Source organism: Pelmatolapia mariae, linkage group LG6, assembly GCF_036321145.2.
Source record: "Pelmatolapia mariae isolate MD_Pm_ZW linkage group LG6, Pm_UMD_F_2, whole genome shotgun sequence".
Taxonomy (NCBI): domain Eukaryota; kingdom Metazoa; phylum Chordata; class Actinopteri; order Cichliformes; family Cichlidae; genus Pelmatolapia; species Pelmatolapia mariae.
This window is the reverse complement of record NC_086232.1, coordinates 13807928-13826484: the sequence shown is the minus strand read 5'-3', so window position 1 is coordinate 13826484 and position 18557 is coordinate 13807928. Positions and strand designations below refer to the sequence as shown.

The 18557-nt window shown below is 39.4% G+C and overlaps 1 protein-coding gene across 1 annotated transcript; it reads left to right on the top strand.

Moving 5' to 3' along the window:
- Positions 1–1444: 1444 nt before the first annotated feature.
- Positions 1445–4689, top strand: thumpd1 (THUMP domain containing 1). Its single transcript, XM_063475162.1, has 5 exons — positions 1445–1924; positions 2393–2570; positions 2661–2746; positions 2970–3132; positions 3221–4689. Exons 1-5 carry the CDS (start codon positions 1718–1720, stop codon positions 3547–3549), a joined length of 963 nt encoding a protein of 320 aa, XP_063331232.1. The 5' UTR covers positions 1445–1717; the 3' UTR covers positions 3550–4689.
- The last annotated feature ends 13868 nt before the right edge of the window (positions 4690–18557 follow it).

Genomic DNA, 18557 nt, shown 5'->3' with positions numbered 1-18557 from the left:
TTCTCTGTTGGTGTTTAGAATATCACAAAAACAGCTAGCTGGTATAAGCAGAGTGTGGAAAAAGTAACTACATATAACAAATGTTAGGGAATTCTGCTTGTATTGCATTTTTGAAATAAATATCAGCCAATGTATCAGAATATTGGCTTTTTATATCACTAAATATTGGTAGAAGCATTGGTCCTAAAATCGGTCAGGTCACGTTTGAATCTGTGGGAGCCAGAACTCAGGCTGTGTTTTAACAGCTCAAATAATTCACTCAATGACAAGCAATTCAGTGTATAACTGTTATGTAATTAGTTTGGTTAAAATTCTGTCTCTCTCCATTAATATGAAAATATGATTAAAAATGTGAGACTGTTCATTTCTTTGTAAGCTAGCAAACTTACAAATTCACCTGGGGTTGAAATAATTATTTCCTCGACTATTTCCAATGTGACATAACCTACTGGTTACAGATGTTCACAGTTTGAAGTTTAAGCTTCCAGTTGAGTGTTGCCACCACTACAAAAAAAATCAGATGTGACAAGGAAAGGCGGGTCTGACTGTCAAACCACACACTGGCTAATGACTTCTGACTGACAGCTCATTAGGTAATAATAATGTGGTTTCAAGATAATCCCAAATTCTAAAATGTATGACCGAAATTTAAAAAAAGAAAAGATTTGATTTTTTTTATTCAATGTGTTCCAAAATGAGTGACTGAGACCATAAACTCGAAAGGTCATGTCATGGTCATTTTTCTACAGACTTCAATAGGGCTGGATGTCTTTTTGGAACCACAGGCATCGCCTTCTAGTGGCTTTCAGATAGTGTTCAGGGTTTTTGTTTTTTGTTTTTTTTTAGATACTATCACATAAGCTACATGCATGCTTTCTACCATCTATGGTTCTAGTGTTGGCTAAAAGAGATCAGTAACTCTTGTGTAACATTATCTGTGAAATTGAGTTATTTGTAAACACTGATTCCTGATATAAATTACATGGGTGGAAACTCTTTTACATTTATTCATTCAGGATGCACTTTAGCATTATTTTGGAATGATTTTGAGTTTGACCACCCCCCCCCCCCAAAAAAAAACAACAACAACAACAAAAAAACAAAAAGCCAAACAAAAAAAAAAAACCCCAAATATATAACAACCTTATAATGATTATTATTATTTACCAAATACATTTTTAAATATAAGGGGGGGGGGGGGGGGTTCTTGTCAAACAATATAATGTACAATAGCAATTTTAACCATTGTTTAACAGAAAAAGATTGTGAAGCACAAATGTTTACTGTGACAGCATTGTAATTAAAGTTGTTGTTTTTTTTTTAAGTTATTTTGTATTATTTTAAGAATGTGGTCATTTTTTTGGAAATCTGATACGGTGTCCTTATAACAGTAGCGTAGTTTGACACGCGGCCAGAGACTTTTGTCCCTCCTGACACGCCGTACAGGACGACCAACAAATGTGCACGGAGACCTCCTTTCTTGGAACGGCTATGGTTTGAACGCACGTGAGGGGGGAAAAGGCTGCACCAGTCCTTCAACTTCACTCGGTTTTTATATTGTTGCTGCAGCTTTAAAATCTCCGACAGTTCGTGTTGAGCTTACGGCTAATAGAGGCGAGGAGGTACAATCAAAACAAACACAAAAACAGGTAGCCGATAAGCTAGTGAGCCTCCAAACTCCCGGTTTTAGTTCTGTATCTGAAAGCGCTCTGGGGACATGTCAGCCGTGCAAAACGAATCCAGGAAACGGAGCAAGAAGCGCTTTATGGCCGGTCACCACAGCAAGCGGTGGAAGGGCTCCCGGGAGCTGGAGGTGGGCATGCAGGGGATCCTCATCACATGCAACATGAACGAGAGAAAGTGCACGGCGGAGGCCTTGAATCTGCTCGGTGAATACGCAGACAAGCTCTATGGTCTCGAGAAGGTAAGTTTACATTGTTTATGTTATTGGTTCAAAGGCCTCAGACGAGCAGTGTTAGGGGCTAATATGCTGGATGGCTTGAGTTAAACTAGGATTTAGCTTGCTTTGTTAATGGAGTAAGTGAAAAGCAACAATCTCATACAAGCTATAATGAATATGTAAAGCACAAATGGCTGGTTTCGGTGTTTCCACATGTGGGGTGATGTTACTGGAAATGCCTTTGTGTTCCACATGCGTAAAACGAGAAGCACACATGTTGCTTTTTCGTATCACTTGTGCTTTTTTGTGTATTTTTAATGCTCTACATATACCATTCAGTAATTTTCTATGTGTGTTATTCTCTTAGTGTAGTTCATTGATTTAACCTGTGTCAAGGGAACATACAAAGTAAGAATGGCATTGCCCAGTGTAACCTCTGTGTTTTGCAGTGTGCATATATGACAAAAAAGTTGACTTGATTCTTGCTCACAGCTTCAGGAAAATACGGGGAGCAGCAGTGAAGAAGAGGAGGCTGAAGAAGAAGATGTTGATGTTGCCCTGAAGAAAGAAGTGGCCCAGCTGCGGGCATCGGAAACTAAACAGGAGAGGCGCTTCCAGGCGCTTGACAGCGGAGCAAACAACGTGATCTTCATCAGAACTCAGAATATCGGTAAAGCTTTTTGTAGTTGATGCGAGTCTGTCTTTCAGTGTTTTGTTTGGGCTTTTTTTCTGATTTTTGTTTTATTTTGTTTTTCCGTAGAGTCTGATAAACTGGTTCATCATATCCTGTCAGATCTCCATACTACAAAGAAGAAAAAGTCACGTGTCATCCTTCGAATGTTGCCAGTAAGTAGCTTAGTTGCGAGTCTCAATGTGCATATGCGTTTAAACTGATGCAGGATAGAGAGATGCCGCCGTACTGTAAGTCGAGGGGTTGTTGAATCATCTGAGCATTCACATGACTGAAGCTGTAAAACAGTGCTTTTAAAGTTAGCCATTATTTGATATTGATGCATTACGACAACACCAGTAAAATCCTTGGGTTTTTTTTTGTTTTTTCTTCTTTCAGGTAACTGGAACCTGCAAAGCTTTTCAGGAAGACATGGTGAAATATCTGACCACTTTCCTGGAGCCTTGGTTCAAAACTCCAAGCTGTGCTACCTACCAGATTGCGTTCAAGGCCCGCAACAGCAACCACAACAAGCGAGACGAAATCATCAAATCTATCGCCGGTAGGCTCGTTCATTTTCCATGTTTTTCATGGCTGCCGGTGCCCGTGCTAAAGGAAACTGACTCCTTTCGAATCCAACTGTCTTACAGGCCTTGTGGGGAAGATGAACCCTAAGAACAAAGTGGATTTGACAAACCCTGAACTGACAATCATTGTGGAGGTCATCAAGACAGTGTGTTGCCTCAGTGTGGTAAAAGACTATACGCTGTACAGAAAGTACAACGTTCAGGAAGTGGTGAAAGACGACATATCGAAGACTGACGTGACCACAGCAAAAGCAGACGCAGACACAAGCGATCAGACGGAGAAACCTGATGCGGGAGAGACGGACAGAAGAGAGACGAAGGGCGAAGAAGACAAGGGCACAAGTGTTTCAGAGAAGGGGGAGGGTGATGAGGGTGAAGGTGGGGGAGAGTGAAAGCTCACACTGAAGAAAACAGTTGAGGAAATACCGTTAAATTTGCTTTGTAGTGCCGTGCTTTTGTTTTAAATGGACTGATTTGTCAACATCATGAGCTCCATAAGCATCACAAACGATTCTAATATAATTTAATATTTTTGGGTTTTTTAATATTCATGGGGATATCTGGCATCCATTATCAGCTTTATTGAGTTGTACATTTCAATTGAGAGAATTTTTTAATTGATTTTACAAACTATTTGTAGCTGCTCACAATTTTTTGTTTGTTTGTTCTTTTAAATGGTGAATTTGACTTTTAATTTCAGTGTGTTTTTATTACTTCTGGGGTTCTCGCTTAAAAATTGACTTTTCTTCAAGTTAACAGGTATCACTGCTAGTACCTATTACTGTTGTGTAACTTGTTTCCTAAATTTGTCCCTGCTGCCTGTGTGTTTAACTGGTTCCTCACGTATTCTTTACTTAGTTCGTGGTGCTCTCTGTTCTGCTCATTGGCACAATAAACAGAACGAAGTGGAGGAGACTGAGGAGGTTAGAAATGGCGTACATATAAACTCTGTATGGTGTGTTACACTTAGAAAGTGTAGACACTTCTTTGGCAGTTCTTTTGTACTCCACAAGATGGAGATAAAACATCATTTTCCAGAGTACTGACTGTTATGTGATAATTGTGCTACCCTCTAAATGGATATTCGTAGCTATACTGCGTACTGTTGTTTTCTTTTAAAAATTATTTTAGGAGAAACAGTCTTACGGTTGTTTTAGTCTTGAATACTACATAATCCTACTTGAATACTCCAGGCTGTAATTACCGTTTAAAATATAAAACACTTCATATAAGAGAGTAACGTCTTATTACAGAATACATGAGTATAACCTGTTCCACAGAGAAATTAAATCAATCATTTATTTGAGGAAGTTTATTTCTATTGGCATCCCTCCAGCTGCTGCCCAGGTCGTCAGCAGCTGGAGGGATGCCAGAAGAGGAAGAAATATTTCAGCCAATCTAGTGCTTGATTGATATCGTGTAGTTGAGAACAAATTAATCTCCGGTCTGAAGGTGCGGTCCTACCTGTGAGTACTTGTTATTCATGCATTAAGTTTCTAATGAATACTGACTACTCCCGTGCAGTGTGTCAAGTGCATTGTTTAGAACACTGTAATAAACAACTGATACTGGGAAGAAAGTATGGGTGGGCTGTGAGAGGCACTGACTCTCACATAAGCTGTTTTTTTTTCTTTTCTATATTTTCAGGTCCCAAAGGTATTTGCTCTTACAGCTAAATCAAATAGCCCGTGTTACTTATGTGTCATGCAAATATAATATGATCCATTTTGTAACCAGATACAGTGCAGATGGCATTGTCTAAGTGAAGGTGTGCCCTCAATGTGGCTCACGCAAGTCCGTGAGTCAGTAGGTTTAACAAAAAAAGAAAAAGCCTGTAATTAGGAACATCCCTCGTCCTAATTAAGTTAATGTCACGAGGAAGCATATTCAGACATTTTGATAACCTGTAAGCTACAAATGCAAAAGTCTGTAGTGCAGTCCTGTGAAATACTAAGTACAGCCTCAATGCTTCTGTAGGAATTAAGAGGGTAATAGCAGCCAGGTGCTGTTAGTTAAATGTACTTGATTAACTGAAAATCAGAGTGTGATCACCTCTGTAGAAGCAGATGTGTGAACAGTTTGCTGGTCTGGAGGAGATGTAGAGCGACAGCCTGCAGGAGTCGACACCCAAATTCAGCCCAAGAGCGTGCAATGTTCAGAGAGGGAATAAAAGCAGCAAGAGCTGCAGTGCTTAGCAAATTTATTAGGCCATCAACCAATGTAAGGTTTAGGCCACTAAGTTAACAGTATTGGTAAATAATTTTTATGTTTTTGTAATGGTTAAACCACCAGTATGTGCAAGCTCTTTAATCAAAGTTTTTAAAGCTGAAATATTATTGTTGTAAATTAATTTTCAGATTTACTGCTTTACAAAAATGGAAAGAAATATAGTAAAGCACAATATTATTTTTTGATTAAGATGCCAAAATAGAGGTATTTACTCGTATTCCTGCACAGAAAGATGTGTTTTTGCGGTTGAATGTCATGCTTGATTAATCGCTGACTTCTAACTCAAATTTGGTAAAAACAAAACAAAACAAAAAAAACTAAACTTGAAACTTGTTTGTTATTTGCCTAATAAATAAGTTTATTTTAAAACAAGTTTTTGACAGATTTCCAAACTATCTGGTTTCTATTAACATTGTTTAGCATTGTACATCTCAGAAACTACTTCAAATAGGCCTCAAGTAGCATGTTACATGTTAAAGTATCTGACAGTGAAATCAGAGAATGGCAGAACAGGTACGACTTGTTTGGATGGGTTGCCAGGAAAACGCCTCCTTTCTCTAAAACGAACATGACAGCACATCTTAGGTTTGCAAAGTTATATCAGAACAAATCACAAGAGTTCTGGATCAATGTCCTTTGCACAGAAGACACCAAAGGGGAGATATTTGGCTGTAATGCACATCATGTTTGGCCAGAAGCAAACAGCCTCCCAGCACCTCTGCCACCTTTTAGACATGGAGATGGAAGGATGATGATTTGGACTTGTCCCAAAGGGCCTGGGCACCTTGCAGTCACTGAGATGATCATGACCTCTGCTGTATACCAAAATGTTGTAAAATGTGAGCGCATCTGTCTGACAGCTGAAGGTTGGCTGAAAATAAATCATCTGTCAGGACGATAATCTTAAGCACAGCAGCAAATCTATAAGAGAATGAATGAAAAAGAGAAGAATATAACATCTGTTTGTAAGAGTCTTTCTCCTGAGTTTATTATATATCAACCTACAGTATCATACATATGAGCATCCCCAAAGATGAGTGTGCATCTCAGACAGATGAACAAACTTGTAGAGAGAACAGTCCTCATCTCGCCCAGGGGCTAGAGCCAGCTGTGTTTTTGATTGATAATATGGTGCTATATTATTATTATTATTATTATTAAAATTATTTTAAATTTCCCCCGGTAAGAGGAACACTGCAGCAGAAGTGATCATTGTTGCTTTTTTGTAAGATAAAGCAAAAACTACCTAGCTAACAGAGGAGAGGTGGGAACTGGGAGCAGAATAAAAACAAATATAATTTGGTGCACTCTCATGCTGCTGAAAAGTCTCCAAGGGGAGCCACAATAAAGTGAGTCATCGTTTTTGATCTAATAATGCTAATAGAATTACAATGATAAACCTAACAGTAATTGTTTACACATATAATGTTTCATGTGTACATCTCAGTTTAGCTTGTTAGCACGCTAACGTTCGTTTATTAGCACAAAGACAAAAGCAGCTGATGGAAATGTTTGTTGCTGTTTGTTTTGCAGATATTGTGGCATGAAATTGCCAGTGAAATTCATTTTGACCAATTTGATTTGCTGATGATGATAGATTCAAAATAAAAACTCAGATTTCACTCACTGGCACTTTTGCCTTGCAAACAATGACAAAAAATAAGAGCTGCTTTCTCTTTTTGCATTGTGTGTTTTGGCATTGTTTGCAAAAGGTCTCGCATCTGTGACTCTTCCCTCAGTTTACAGGTTCATGCCAGAGTACATGCTCATATCTTTGTAGAATTATCCTGGGTATGTTCTCTGTTTCTGCTCTGCCTTCCTCTAAAGGTCATAAACAGTTTTACAGTTTGCCTTTTAAAGATATTACCAGGAGAACCAGGCGCTGTTTATAGATTTGTGGGTAGACACATCAAACTTAATGTCAAATCTAAGAGAAATAGCAAGAATTGTCTCTGAAAAAAATTGTGCAGTATAACTAGGATGTTGGATACAGTGTAGTGATGGTAATTAATCATAATAAGGACCTCCAGTTCACGTTTTCTGTCTCTTTCAGATACGCACACATGCTTTAACTGATTTGTCATTTCTTTTTCTGCTCATTACACTTGTGCTGAACTGTTGTTGTGACCCTGGCAGTCGTTATCTACACCGCATTCTGCTACAACTCACAAATTGCATTACCTCCAGCTCTCTGGTGCCCCAGCCAGTGAGACCTGCTGACAAGCTTGTGGCGCTGATACAGGAAGGAAGGATTGGCTTTTTTCAGCCTCAATAGTGTGTTATTAGTTCAATACCAATTAGACTATGTAGCTAGTCATTTTAATGAGAGACATACAGTGATGCCTCATTATGACATATCTGCCATCAGGTGAAATTCGTATGGTATAGAAATAGTATCATTTCCCATCGATTCTTTTTTTCTAATATTAGTGACTTCCTTCCAGATGATTCTTCATTGCATATGAAGGTTTTGAAAATCTGTCTTTCAGAGCTCACAGTTTTAAATGTTTAGCCAGAAACAACATCATCTAAATCAAGAGAATATTTACAGCAGTAATAAAATGGTGTTGTCTACATAAAAACATAACCTCTGATGTTTTAATTACCCCCAAGGCAATGTCTAATTAAACCTCTGTGGGCACTGCAGCCCATTGGTTTCCAGCCAAAGGACTTACAAGCACGTACACACTGTTCTGCCACCCAGGATTGTACACTCATTCAGGTTTAAATGTCACAGGCCTGTGAAACAATTACATCCACAGGCGCATGTGCACACAGTCCCCAGGGTCAGGATTAGCATCCATTGGTGTGGCTCCATATCTGACCTTTATGAGTGGCTAAGTAGTGCTCTCCGGGGTCTCATTTGTCTCACTTTAACTGAACAATGGCCTCAATCCCCTCACGACTGCAGCTTTCTCTCTCTGCAGAATGAACATTTGGAGCCTGAAATTGTTGAGCTTAAGAGCATACCAAGGACTCGAGGTCCACTTATAGGTGGATGAAATAACCATTAAAGGCGTGAAAATTTGGTTCCAAAATGTAACATTAAGCAAGCAAAACACTGTCGAAAGTGACAATTTGTAAGAAGGCATTTAGTTCCTGGTTATTAAGGACCCTTTATGACTACATCAGGAAATAGTTTTTCAATATAACTTCTGCTCACCTGTAACCTGGCTTTAACATGTAAGTTGAATAAAATATGAAAGGTTGAAGCCTCCAGTGCACATATAGATAGACTGACTGAGACTGAGTTGTAGATACAATCAGAATTATGTAAGATGATCTAGGAAATGGACTCGATTCTGGATTTTACAAAAATTGATTAAGGAATTTATAATATAATACAGATAGTATCATCTCTTCTTGCAGCAAACCAGTGAGTAGAGCTCAGACAAAAAAAAAATATGCAAGAAAATGACTAAGAAAAAAGCTTTTAGTGCCTTAAAACGCCGCTCCTAAAAAATATACATATGGTGTAATAATCTGATGAAAGCATTAAATAGTGCAAGAGTACAATCATTACAGTATGACAAGCTTTATTAGAACAAGACACGGTGGAAAACAAAAGGTTAGCTTGTCCATGTGTGGGTGTGAGTGGGCATACAGTACTACATGGACATCAGCATTATGAGGTTCTTCATCAACTGGCATCACGACTACATTATCATCCTTGGCTTGATGGTCGTAATACGCATCAGTTGCACTAATAAGCATTTAGAGCCCTGAAGATTGTCTTCAGTGTTAACCCTGTAAGCAATCAAAAAACTCTGATTTTTTGGAACTGAGATGTTTATTAACCCTTATAACAAAATCCACATTTTTTTGCTGTATCATGTTGTGTATGATATATTTTTATTATATATTTATTATATATTTTTTGTATCACATTTGATACAAAAAATATATAATAAATTTGTTTGTTAACAACAATGTTAATTTTAGACAAAAAAAAGAGTTTTGTCCATAACATTTTGAAATTATGGCAAGTATTGATCATGTTGATGAGATAGAGGTCTCAGAAACTCATGTATCAAAAATGATGGGCATTATAGGGTTAATGTTAACAGTTTGAAATAGTTTACCTAGTTAACCGTGATTCCATGAGATTGATTCATTAAAACTGGGTGAACAGCAACAAATACATTGGACCGACATGTATTCTATGTATGGCAAAGCCTTAATATGGTAAGTTTGCTAACTGCAATGAACAAGGGCACTCTCATTTACTTTCCATTAACCACACATAAAATGTCCAAGTACAAAAAAAATACAAAACGCATTAAATTCGACTGAGTCCGCAAAAAAGACACTATTTAACCAAAAGATATTTTGAACAATCATTGTGGATGCTGACCAAAGATTTTCTCCTCAAAAGGAACTAGATCAGAAATTCAAGGTGAAACAATCCAGCATCACACAACAAATAAGGCAACTTAAAGAAAAGCTATATTTGTCCCGTTAATCATTTTTCCGTCCTACAGAGTTACCTCGTGTGGTCTCATCTTCTGTGATGGCAACCACTACTCGAACTGTTTAATTCCAATTAAACAACACTAATAACCCCTGTATAAACAAATTTGACTTATGCTATGTCACATTAATGAAAATGTCAATGTTTTACTGTGACAAGTCAAATATTCTGCTGTGAAGTAACCCCAAAGTAAGAATAAAATCCAGATATTCTACTAGCATTACATAAAATACATACTGAATATTTATCTTGTTGTTTTTTGTTGTTCTTTGCATAATTTTCAAGCACATCTATTAAAAGTGGAGGGGAATGCACTGAGCTGACTAAAACTGACTGAAAGACACTGAGTGTGGTATTTACTTCACAACAAATTAGAGCCAAAAAAATGAAATCAAAAATGACCACAGAATTGGACGCACTTGTGCGATGGTGACAATAAGCAATTACAAGCCTCGCCAAGCTGGTATGTTTTTGTATAGTTGAAGCTTTTCTGCTATTTTATCCATACCCTCTAGCTATGTGCCAGTTTATAGCATTTCCAGATGCCTTCTCTTTTGTCACACATAGTTAATAGATGCACACACCGATGATTTATTTATTTATTTATATCTATTGTTACAACAATGGCAATATGTTTTGGAGGACATGTATTTCTCCCACAGATTGTGTGTGTGTGAATGTGTATTATACGAGTGTGGCAGGCGCTTATGTGAATGGGGGTTCAGTAATGAGAAATGCTTATCAACCCTCTACAGCCCGTCAGCTTGCTGCCATTAGCTGTTACCCCAACAATCTTACAGGTAGGCTAAGAGTCCTCATATTGATTCCAGACATTGCTGTTTGTCCCCTGCAGAAGGGGAGCAATCAGCAAATGGATTTAGTTGATTGGGATTACGGGAAGTAATTTGTGGAGGAAATAAGTGGGCATTTTTAAGGAGTCTAATAATGTGGTGGAATTAGTTCTCCTAATACCTGGAATGAAGTTGCTGTTTGAATGTAAATGGCTGTTTATGCGATTGGTTTGGGAAGGAGAAAGAGAATGCCTGGTCTTAGAGTTGGAAAGCTGAGAAACAGTTTGTTGAGTTGAAGAGAGGGAAGTACGGGATGGAAAAAGGCGAAAGCCTGAGTGAACAACAGATTTCGTAGCAGTTATTCCTCTCCAAACACTCACGTTTGTTTGGTACTTCCAATCAGTGGTGTATAATCCTTTGCTAAGGATACTTTCCATATCACTGGGTGGCTTTCGCTGCAGAGAGGTGCATTTAAGCATAATGCTAACAAGAACCTTGACAATTAGTTAGAGGGGGTGGGGGGGGGGGGGTGTAGAGAGTGGGGGCAGAGAGGTGGCAGGGCAGAGTAAAGATGTGAATGGAAACTGGGGGAAAGTAGAAGAACAGCAGACAGGCGAGGAGGCGGTAGCTGTGTGACTCTAAAAAGCTCCAATTACTTTTCATTCTTTTTCCTCTCAATGATCAGTGCTTAAGAGAAAGCTGATCCAGGTTCTGTTACACTAATGAGTCATGTTTGATTCGGCTCTTTGTCTATTACAGAAAAGACCTCGGTAACTGAATGGGACTGTGGGACTGTTCATTGCTTTGATGGTCAGTTTTCGTTTTTCCATCAGAAAAACTGCATCAGAAAGACCGCAGTGATACAGCATGTTGTTTCAGTGATATTATACAGCGTGAGCCCAGGTTACTTCAACTGCATTGGCCTGAAGTAGGCCCGTTTAGCTAGTGAATAGCAGAGACAGCAGCCAATATAAATTATTAGGTATAATAATACAGCAGTTCAGTCAAAGATAGACTGTTAATAACATTTTTGATAGGGGGACACATTTATTTTACTGAAAAGCTTTTATTATGAAATTATTTGGATTGACAAAAATGTTAGTATTAAGCTAAAACTGTCTTGCTACATAGCTTTACTGTATTCGCTTAAAACTTTGCTTGGACAGGACTTTTTGACACAAGATTCACCAGTTAAAAAATGCTATTCTGCGGAAGTGTTGACTTTACTTTATGACTGAAAAAAGTGCAAAACATTAATTTTTAGTCTTGATGTAGAAAAACTGTATAACTAACTTGGCTAAAAGCTAGCTAAGCCATTTTAGCAGTGACTAGAGTAGTTTATGTGATTCAGTTTGGTTAAATTAGGGTAAAATAATCAGCTTTTAAGACACATAAAGTAATTGTACTGCAGCCTTTCTGTCTTTTCCACTTTGAAAACTTTAAACTATTAATTGTTTCTTCTTGACTTTACTATCTCTATAATTACATTACTACTGCCGGCCTTTGTAGAGCAGCTTAATTGTAAATCCATTACACTGTATTTTAAATATATGTTGACTGTAGTAAAACGTTGGTTTGCTTCATTCTCTTTGCAGGTAAATTGATGTTGGACAAATCTATTCCATTCAGTTGCTAATTCTGTGTGTTTTTTAAGGGATGATCTTATTGGGTTTGATACCAGCTGCCACAGAGGATTGAGAGTGTGACAGTGAAACATGTATATGTGATTTTGGGGCCGATGACAGACAGACAGAAGGTCTCCTTGAGAGGACATAGAACTTTAACAGGATTGGAAATGGTACCGACCAGCTGTAAGAGGTAAGAGAGAAAGAGCAGGGGATGAGAGTCAAAGTGTGAAGAAGGAGGGGTGGCTACGCGAAGAGTAGTGTTGTCATTTAGTCACAAAGTTGACCAAGAACACATTTGTGTTTTGTTGCAGCAGCTTGCAAAAACATTTAAGAAGGGTGGAATGAACGTCTTAGAAAAGGAGCGAGCTTTGGGATCGAATTAAGCTAGACGCATCATCAAACGCTGCAAGCACAGCAGGGGGCCTTGGGATACACCCGTCTGAGAAATGGGTGGTGTGGGTGTGTGCTTATAGTTTTGTATCGGCCTAATAAACCACCCATCTGCAGTGAGAGAAGAGGAGTGGATGCTAGGAGCAGGGGGGTTACAGCACTCTTTATGCTCCATATTTACACCCCTTTCAAATGCACAGACCGACAGATACACAGTCCTGCCCAGAGGTTCTTTGATGCTTGTCGATACCGCTGCGTGATGATGTCATACGGCAGACAGCAAGGGAGGGAGGCATGATCAAAGGAAAGAGGGAGGGATGAAGACGCAGGAGAGCATATCCAAGACAACAACGGGACAAAGATGGCGACTGCTTCTGCAATGGGACGTCCACTGGCGTCCAGACCTCGGAATCACTGCGATGAACTCAGGCAATGCAGCAGGTGTATTCACGTCCCTTATTCTAACAGGACGACCATCAGCATGACACACTGGAACCACCAAGCCAACCTCAGCCATCACTACCGCGGGGCTAGCACGGTAAGCCTTCCGTCTACCTTAGCCTTTCCTCCGCTGCCGTTAAATCATCAAACCCTCAAGACCCCGATGTCTGGTTACCATCACTTCATCCCAAGTATTCATCATGAGTTGCCATTCTTTCTAATAACACATTTTCTACCCATTTTGCTTCTTTTTCCTCAGCCCTTTCATCATGGTCTTTTTGGCCGTTAATATAGGCCTCTCTTTGCCATCAAAGGCAGCACATCAATTGCCTTGACTCCCAAGTGTATGTGTGAGGGTGAAAGAAAGGGAGAGAGGAGAAAAAAAAGAAGAACACCATGTATCAAAGATCAAGGCACGCTTTCATGCCTGTTTTTTGGCCTAGTTGGGTTTTTGCTTTTCCATCATCTTTCCATCCCTCTTTTTCCCCTGCCTGTTCTAGGGCTGCGGATGCTCTCCGAACCCCTCAACAATTTCCCCCGACCCTCAGTGGTCCAGATCCCACATTCGCTGAAATCAGACGCTTTTGTAGGGAAATGGAAGCAAAGACATTTTTTCCGGGGTTTCTTTGAAAATATTCTGTAGCTTGCAGGCTACTGGGCCAGAGCTCAGCCCCAATGATGACAATACGTGAAACAATATTTGAATAAGCAGCAGGAGGGCAGCCAGCTAATCCACTGTGGCTAATCCAGTATTGGTGCGGGCCATATTGGTTGCTGGAGTATTCAGCCCCATCACAATACACATCAGCGGGACGCCATAGCAGATATACTGACACTCTCACTACAGGCATGGCTGGGAAAGGCCAGCAGATGGATGGATAGGTGGATTGACGGATAGGTGGATAAATGATAGAGAGATAGATCTAGATGGGAGAGTGTTGATACTGTGCTTTCTGTAGTTCACATATTGTTTTGGTTGGCTTGTGTAACTTTGAGGATTGAAAGAAAAAAATGAAAACAGAGGGAAATGTTTAAGTAGGAGGGTGATGAACATAATCTTCAGCGCTAGCCGTCCTTCATAGCTCTGTGGCAATGTTTGTGACTAATGTAATCGCCAATTCTCAGTGCAAAGTTGCCTATCCTACTCACTACTACATATCAAACATAATAAAAGGGCCCACTGTACAAGCTCAGCCTTATACTTTGTTTTGGAGCTCTTATTTCACCCGAATAAAATACTTGTCTCCAATTAATTTTCCTAAAGAGCAGGGGTGTGTTTTTCTTTTAAGGGGTATATAATGAAGATTTCACTTTCTCTGAGCATCTAAATGGGTCTTTGTGCTGGGAGGCCCCCAAGAGATAAGCCTGTTTCTGACAGGCCTCCGTACAGACGCCCAAATCTGCTGTGGCAGCTGGAACAAAGGGACCCCTGAGCTGGACCGGCTCACTGACAAAAAGCTCCGTCTCAGTAGTCTAAGAGGGTTGCCTCAATTTAGGAATTAATGATCTACTCTCGTCTTCACTGGGAAATTATTTTCATCACATTCTTTATGCTTGAAAAGCTTATGAAAAGGGGACTGTGTTTTTACTGAAACTGAGAAAAGCTAGCAAGGGTGACCAGTCGATTATTGATCATCCATGTATCAATCACATTCACACAATCATCTGAATTAGTCCAGTGGCAACAGGTGCAGCAGAACACATTATTTGATTCTTGTTAGTCAAAACATACGGTAGGTTTGTTTGAATTTTGGTGAATGAGTTTTCCTTACCCCAGTCTGGCATCTGGCGACAGAGAGTGTAAAGGGCTGTGATCCGGGATATTGGGCTTTATGAATAAAAATGACTTCACTTCAAACATGATCTACTGAAAGCTTTTCCCAGAAGATATTTTGACACATCAGAGGAGTAAAAGCACAGCACAGGTAATACGTTTAATAATTGTTGAATGCCATTTATCTTCTCTGATTCCAGAATTCAGGCGTCGTTGGTTCTGGCGCACTGAGTTGAAAGGTGTCTTTGTCAGTTTTATTAGTAACAGCTGCTCTGCTAATAATGCAATAAAAAAAGTCAGTAAAGCCAATAAAACAAGATATATAACCGGAATAAATGAGGCACAATGTGCTTAATGTTTAACAAACATATATGTTGTCTATGAGTAAAAATGTGTTATATTGTCCATCCATCCATTCGCTTCCGCTTATCCTTTTCAGGGTCGCGGGGGGCGCTGGAGCCTATCCCAGCTGTCATAGGGCAAGAGGCAGGGTACACCCTGGACAGGTCGCCAGTCTGTCGCAGGGCTAACACACAGGGACATACAACCATTCGCACTCACATTCACTCCTATGGGCAATTTAGATTGTTCAATTAACCTATCCCCTGCATGTCTTTGGACTGTGGAAGGAAACCGGAGTACCCGGGGAGAACCCACGCAAACACGGGGAGAACATGCAAACTCCACACAGAAAGACCCCAGCCTGATGGTAGAATTGAACTCAGGACCTTCTTGCTGTGCGGCAACAGTGCTAACCACCGTGCCACCGTGCTGCCACATTGTCGTATTGCATAAATGTAAAATGATGTGGAGCATATAGGTGTGCAGGAATATTCATTCTCTGAATGTCACTTCCTACCATCCAAGTCTTTAAAATTCTAAAACTGAAACTGATAAGGAAAGCAATCAAGTACTATGGATCTGTATCTATAAATGCACTATTCCTTACACTGAACACTGTCTCAATCTGCATGTCTTTTCCTCTGTTTCCTGAATTCAGTTGCTTGACCTTCTTGAACAAACAAGTAGATTGGTTCCGATTTCCCTGTACACCTCATGGAGCTTTGGTGACAGTAGCCCATTGCTAGCTAAATCTTAACATACAGTCACATAAACTCTGAAAACTACACTCCAAAGCCACAAAAACTCAAGTCTAAACACAACTAATGATCATATAACTATTAAATCCATCCATTTTCGTAGCAGGTTATCCAACTGAGTGTTGCAGGGGTGCTGGAGCCAATCCTATCTGTCAAATACCAAGACGTGATTATTGGTATATCCACGTCTTCACCCTAGGCAAATCAGCCGTCAGTCAATGCAATACGATTTTATTACAGTTACTGCAATATTAAATATTCTACTTCTAGCCTTTTTTAACTTATATATATATATAAAGCGTCCTTAGGTTTCTTGAAAGGCGCTATACAAATCTAAATTATTATTATTATTAATTACAAGTTATTGTTAAGTAACTTACATTTACTGTGTGCTAAATGTCATAATTTCATGCAGCATTATTTTTGCTCTGATGAGTTACGATGAGTTAGTCAAGAAAAATGTATTAGGATGGAAAAGTATGTTTTACAATCTCAAGCAATAGATAGATAGATAGATAGATAGATAGCACCAGGTGTATTAGTGGTCCCCTTGTGTGATGACCTTTCTTCAGCTTAGAGTACAGACCAGCAATACTCACACACATACATAGTTCAGATTCATTATAGATTCATAAGTACCAACATGCCCCCAACCCCTCCTCACCAAGACATCATAAAGGTCAAGTTCATCTTCGTCAGTATTCTCTCTTTGTCTTCTTCCCTCTCCCCTCATTGTCTCCGGGGGCACCACAGCAGCCCTAACAACACCAGCCTGTTACCACAAGAACCTGTATCTGCAGGTGCAACGAGTGTATGTGTGTTGACTGTTGATGATATAGGCCAAAATAATGTGCATACATTTCCATAATGAAGTGTGTTTGCCTTGGCTGTAAAGTCTGCCAATCAAACACACCGCCATTCGCTAAACAACCTTGCCGCCCGTCTTCATTACTGTCCTCTGAAAGCCTTCTCTGACAATTTTACAGCGATTATCTGTTTAGAGACGATTACATGGTTTTAAATGGCGCATGCCAAATAGAGTTTTAAAGTTAAAGTGCTGGAAATTTCACCGTGCGTTTTGTTGGATTCAACTGTACTCGTCGAAAGGGCGGACAAAATTAAACAATGCTAACAAAATAATAATAATATCTTTGAAATGTAAATATATTACAATGGTACAGTGAAGATGTACAGAAATGAAAATCAAGATGAAAATAATTTTGTTCTGGATATGTTGAAATAAACGGAGGCGTTTATTGTGTTGGGTTAGTCTAGAAATATGATTTTTTTTATTAGCCTTTGAACGCAACATGTAGGCTGTATCGCAATATTAAGAGAGTTACATTTAAGAAGTATCAGCTCTTATAACATGACATAAGTGGAGCATTTACACAGCAGGATTTTCACATTCACATTTCACCTCACAAAATGATCTGTTGTGTTTAGGTGCACACAGTTAATTCATGTGACTGGTAAAAGCTTTTTACCAACAATGTCATGTCATAAGGGTTGAAAAATATAGTGTTATATTGTTCTGCTCAAATATACATGATCAAATAAAAGAACCAGATATACAAGAGGGTTACAATTTATTTTTGAATCTCATATGAAATAATAAAAATAATAATTCAATTCACTTTATTTATATTGCGCCAATCACAGCAACAGTCCCCTCGAGATGCTTTATATTGTAAGGTAAAGACCCTACAATAATACAGAGAAAACCCCCAACAATCAGTAAACCACTTATTACCAAGAACTTGGCAATAGTGGGAAGGACAAACTCCCTTTTAACAGGAAGGATGATGGTGATGATGATTATTGTTATTATTTCCCAGCTTCGAGTTGTTATGAAGAAGCAGTGCATCGAGGAGTGGGCAGAGATGAGGACAGGTGTCTGGACCTCACCTGAGCCACCAGACCCTGCTCTCCTTCACATGCGACAGCTGGCCTGACAGCCCCTCAGGAGGCATAGTAAGCTCCATGCATCCTTGGTTTGGTTTCATTATCTCCAAAGAGAGTAAATGCTGCTTCTTCTGATTTTACTGGCGTGGACTATTTTCATTTTCTGATTCAAATTCATACCAAAACCAATTTGTTAATGCACATTTGCATTAGTGTATATTCTATTGTTTTTTTGTTGTTGTCAAAGACAAGGAGTGATGTGAATTGAAATCATTCTTGCTGATTATAGAAATTAACAATTTGGCAGTGTGTGCGGTAATTTCTTTAGTCCTGTTACTTACTAAGACACATGACAGGCTAATCCACGTGTAAGGCAAATTTACATCATGCAGTAACACATGGCTCATATTAGATATTTGCAACACATCTGTGGAATAACATTTAATAAGGCCGCGTTCAGGTGTTCTTTTTTTCCCACGAGCCTATGGAAATATTGATTCAGCCTGATAACTGTAGTTCCCCCCCCCCCCCCCCCCCCCCCCACACACACACACACACCCCCCCTTCTCTCTCTCTCTCTCTCTCTCTGTCTCCCTCTCTCTCTCCGTCCCTCCAGCAGCCGGTGGGAGCTCGGTGCTCCTGCATGACTGACAGCCCGGCGGAGAGGAGTG

Excerpts from the sequence above, each read along its gene's own strand:
- thumpd1 (XM_063475162.1), top strand. The coding sequence starts at position 1,718 with ATGTCAGCCGTGCAAAACGAATCCAGGAAACGGAGCAAGAAGCGCTTT. Across the intron at positions 2,747-2,969 it reads TCATCCTTCGAATGTTGCCA|GTAACTGGAACCTGCAAAGC; the intron begins GTAAGTAGCTTA and ends TTCTTCTTTCAG. Across the intron at positions 3,133-3,220 it reads AATCATCAAATCTATCGCCG|GCCTTGTGGGGAAGATGAAC; the intron begins GTAGGCTCGTTC and ends ACTGTCTTACAG.